The 5000-nt window shown below is 44.7% G+C and overlaps 1 protein-coding gene across 1 annotated transcript in view; it reads right to left on the bottom strand.

The window, feature by feature from the left end:
• Window positions 1-5000, bottom strand: part of itga1 (integrin, alpha 1) — a 44952-nt gene that overhangs the window by 26237 nt on the left and 13715 nt on the right. The window contains exons 6-7 of the mRNA XM_079659438.1: window positions 3987-4134; window positions 2537-2682 (exon numbers count right to left, since the gene is read on the bottom strand). Of these exons, the coding sequence (XP_079515564.1) occupies window positions 2537-2682; window positions 3987-4134 (294 nt within the window). The remainder of the gene's footprint in view (window positions 1-2536; window positions 2683-3986; window positions 4135-5000) is intronic.

Raw genomic sequence — 5000 nt, 5'->3', positions numbered from 1 at the left:
CAACACCTTTTGTACACCTGTTGTTACAGATCATAAAAAAGAAACCTTTGTAAAACGTTTGTTCAAATTGCAAAACTTATTTAGGAAGGAACTTTGGGGAGACTATTTATTTGTATTGTCTTTCTTTCACCCATTTGTCGGTCACAAATTCAGGAGAGAAAGCAATTTAACGTTGAAGTCTAAGTTAAATGAAAGTACGAGAAGAATAATATATATATTTTTTTTTTTGTGTTGTGCCATGTTTTAGTTTTGTGTGTCTGGTACTGGGTGTTTTTCTGTTCTCCTTGTCATGTTTTCCTTCCTGTGTATTGTCTGGTCTCTTTCCCTGTGCTTTCCTGTCTGTCGTTAGTTTCCCTGGTGTGTCTGATTTCCTGATTGTTTTCACCTGTCATCCCTTCTGTGTCTCCTGCATACTTGCCAACCTTGAGACCTCAGAAATCGGGAGCATTTCAAAACCACCGCGGGGGGGGGACCGCCGGAGCTGTATTAGATTAACATTAACATGCTTATTGTAGTTGTTAGTGCACTGTCTTGCGGCCTTTAGCATGGAAAGGAGTGAGCAGAGGGTAGAGTTGTCGATTCTCGTTCAGTTTACTGTGACTATCTGCCTCACCCTCTCAGACTGTCAGTTGCGCGCGCTGCTAAAGAGACGCGCTACCATGGAAACCAAACAATGGTGTAGCTGTATTAAAGTCCAAGTGGAAACAGTCCTGAGTAAATCTGATTTTGTCAGAAATCGGGAGAAATGCGGGAGAAATATGACCCCGGGAGGAAACCGGGAGAGGGCAGTGAAATCGGGAGAGTTGGCAAGTGTGGTCTCCTGTGCTCATCATCACCAGCCCCGCCCCTGATTGTTCCCACCTGTGTCTTGTTACCCTGTGTTTAAATTCCCCTGTCTCCCAGTGTTCAGTGTCAGTTCGTTTTTGTCTCTTGTCATGTTCAGGTCTATGCTCTCTTTGTGCTATTGAAACGTTTTTGTTCCTCACCACGTGGGCGATTTTTTTTTTTTTTTTTTTTGTCATCTCAACCTGAGATTCAATAGTGACTTTTTGGTTCATCTTGCCTGCTTTTAGAAAAATAAAGTATCTCACCAATACTTTACCTCTGTCTCCCGGGTCGTGCAATTGGGTCCTACCTCCTAAGTGCCTGAGTTCTTAACAGATATCGTCTCTACGGAAACACCTTGGAATCAATAAAGTACTTATAATAATAATGCATTTTATTTTTAGGCGCCTTCCATGACACCCAAGGACACCGTACAATTTGTTAAAAAAAATAAAACGCTAATCGGCAACAGAACATGATAAAAACACAAACGGCAAATCATGGAGGAGACAGTCAAGTGGACACAAATGAAACATATAATGGGGAGCACTACAGTGAGTAGGCAGATTTGAACAGGTGAGTTTTTAATTGGGATTTGAATATGGTGATTGTGTCTGACTGTCGGATGTGCGGGGGGAGGGAGTTCCAGAGTCTGCGAGCAGTGCAGCTAAAAGCCCGAGCACCCATGGTGACGAGGCGTGGGGACGGTCAGCAGAGGAGGAGCGGAGGGAGCGAGAGGGGGTGTACTCCTGAAGAAGGTCAGCCAGATAGGGGGGGGGGGGGGGGGGGGCCAGGTTATGTAGGGCTTTGTAAGTGAGCAGTAGGTTTTTGAAGTTGATACGAGATTGAACAGGGAGCCAGTGGAGTTGGATGAGGATGGGGGTGATGTGTTCTGAGGCCTTGGTGCCGGTGATGATCCGGGCTGCAGAGTTCTGTATGATTTGTAGTTTATTGATGAGCTTGGTGGGTCTGCCTGAGAGGATGGCGTTACAGTAGTCGATGCGGGACGTGACAAATGCATTGACCAGGACTTCAGTGTTTGATTGAGAAAGGGAGGGGCGGAGTCTGGAGATGTTGCGTATGTGGAAGAAGGCAGTCCGGGAGATGTTGTTTATGTGAGGTGAAAATGAGAGGGAGCTGTCCAGGATGACACCGAGGCTCTTAACTTGGCCAGAGAAGGGGATGGAGTAGCCATCAATGATGAGGCTGGAGGCAGGGGAGGATGAGGTTTTGGAGAGGGTGGTTTTGGTGCCAACCAGCAGGGCTGCGGTTTTGCTGCCGTTGAGTTTTAGGAAGTTCCTGCTCATCCAGCTCCTGATGTCCTGGAGGCAGTTGGTGAGAGAGGTCGGGGGGAGGGCAGTGTTGGGTTTGCTGGAAATGTAGACCTGGGTATCGTCGGCGTAACAGTGGAAATGGATATTATGATGACGGAGGATAATGTCAAGGGGGAGTAGGTAGATAACAAATAGGAGTGGACCCGATACTGACCCCTGAGGAACACCATGTGAGACAGTGGAGCAGCTTGACCAGTGGGTGCTGAGACGGACATATTGTTTTCTGTCTGTGAGGTAGGATGAAAACCATGAGTGCAGTACCAGTGATCCCAATGTCTGCCAAACGTTTGATAAGCAGTGGGTGTGACTCATCTATCCATCCATCTACCATCCATCTATCTATCTATCTATCTATCTATCTTGAGGCTCAGTCTCACCTGTTCTCCCTTCAGGATCTGTGACACCACGACGTTTTTCGTCTCGTTCAGACGGTAAATCACAACTCTGCCTGTGTGGTTGTATCGCGGAGCTCCACTGATGTACAGAACTCCAACAGGGGTGGAGGCCGACTGCACATCATATCCTACACACACACACACACACACACACACACACACACACACACACACACACACACACACACACACACACACACACACACACACACACACACACACACACACACACACACACACACACACACACACACACACACACACACACACACACACACACACACAAAATAAGGTCAATGCAAACATCACAGGAATGTGCATTTATTGACGTCATGAGAAAAACACTCTCTTTGAAGTATATTCTTAGACACTGTTTACATGTCAGTGTGTGGAGGAAACACTGCTGGATACTCGCAGGAACACACACACACACACACACACACACACACACACACACACACACACACACAAAGAGAGACAGTGTATTCAGTGTGCCAGCAGCTGAGTTTACAGAATGGGACCCGCCGCTGCTCTTTTTAACGACATGTTGATTAAATAAGTGGATATGAAGATGCTGCCGCTGCTCTGAGAGCCATAAAAGGCATCAGGAGAGGAGAGGAGTGTGTGTGTGTGTGTGTGTGTGTGTGTGTGTGTGTGTGTGTGTGTGTGTGTGTGTGTGTGTGTGTGTGTGTGTGTGTGTGTGTGTGTGTGTGTGTGTGTGTGTGTGTGTGCTGCATGGTGGAGTTAGACAGAAATCAAATGTTTTACTCCTCCATGCAACAGACCTTTATTTTATCCTGCAGCTGAAAGATGTCAAATAATCTCTGAAACAAACACGTTCTGTTTCTGCAACACATTACAGTAACCTGTCAGCTATAGAGCTAATCATGCCATTAAAAGAACTGTACTCTCTTGCAGAAGCAAACCACGTCGCTAGGAATACTTGTTTATCTCATCAGGCACACAAGTAATTTCAATGATAGAAAATAAATGACTGTCTTCTAACCGAGACAACTCACAAAAAACGGACTTGGTTGTGTTATTTGTCGTTGGACTCCAGATACCCAAATGTATGTTAAAAAACATTTTAAAAAGAGAGTTTTTCTTATGCTCACAAAAGGTGCATGTTCTTGTATTCGTGCAGGAAACACCAAAGCAAAAGTGTTCTTTAATCCAAAAGTAAACCAGGAAGCTGCAAAAACGTTTTGCTTATCTTATCCGGCACAAGTAGTTTTCATTCATGTGACTCGTTGCCATCTTTAGGTCTGTTATCTAGTTCCATTTAAAGGTGCCTTATTGTGCTTTTTTGTTATTTCACATTTGTGGGTTTGTTGTTGGACTCCAGAGACCCAAATATATGTTAAAAAACATTTTTTAAAAAGAGAGTTTTTCTCATGGTATGTCTCCTTTAAAATACTCCGAGTGAACTCACCGAGGTACCCGGCCAGTCCCTCGTACCCGGCCTCGGTCTCCGGGTCGTAGAAGTCATTTTTCCCGGGAACGATGGTCCCTGCGGCCGTGTGCATCACCACGGTGCCGTTCCAGTCGTACGCTCCCACCGCTCCCAGCATCACGCCGTCCTGAAGGCACCACAAAAGGATTAGGGAGAGGTTAGGTGTTGGTGGGAAAACACTGAATGTCCTCTTCCAACATCAGAGTCCACATGATATCAAAGGTATCAACTGTAGCTGTGAACATGACAGGATGTGTGATTACCTAGCAGAGCATCAGGACTGTTTGAGGCATATGATAGCTATGTGATTAACATGATGATTCAGCCTCTATGGAGAGAGACATATGACAAGCATGATCATTTCTGACGTGGAGCTAATCTGAAGTAAACATTGAATACTGCTTTCTATTCCTCCATCTTGTGACTGTGGAACTCCCTCTCTTGGATATCAGCATGTGAAGGACACTGTTCAGGAACTAGTTGATGCTCTGTATGTGATGACTCCTTCCATTCTGGAGAGGATCACAGATACATGGATCCTGAGATTCAAGCTCAAGCCGGGGACCAGGGATTAGTAACATTTTAAGTTTTCCGAAAAAGTCAGAATTTTTTGATTTTTAGAAAAAGACAGAATTTTGAGATTTTGAGAAAAAGTCAGAATTTTTGGATTTTGAGAAAAAGTCCGAATTTTTAGAGAAAGTACAAATTTTGAGAAAAAATACAGAATTTTGAGAAAAAATACAGAATTTTTTGATTTTTAAAAAAGTTCACATTTTGAGGAAAACACAAACACACACACACACACACACACACACACACACACACACACACACACACACACACACACACACACACACACACACACACACACACACACACACACACACACACACACACACACACACACACACACACACACACACACACACACACACACACACACACACACACAATCTCAATCTCTTTATCTTGTCTGCAGGAAACAGAGTCATA

Source organism: Notothenia rossii (assembly GCF_949606895.1).
Source record: "Notothenia rossii genome assembly, chromosome: 11".
Lineage (NCBI taxonomy): Eukaryota > Metazoa > Chordata > Actinopteri > Perciformes > Nototheniidae > Notothenia > Notothenia rossii.
This window is presented reverse-complemented; position numbering and strand designations above follow the sequence as displayed.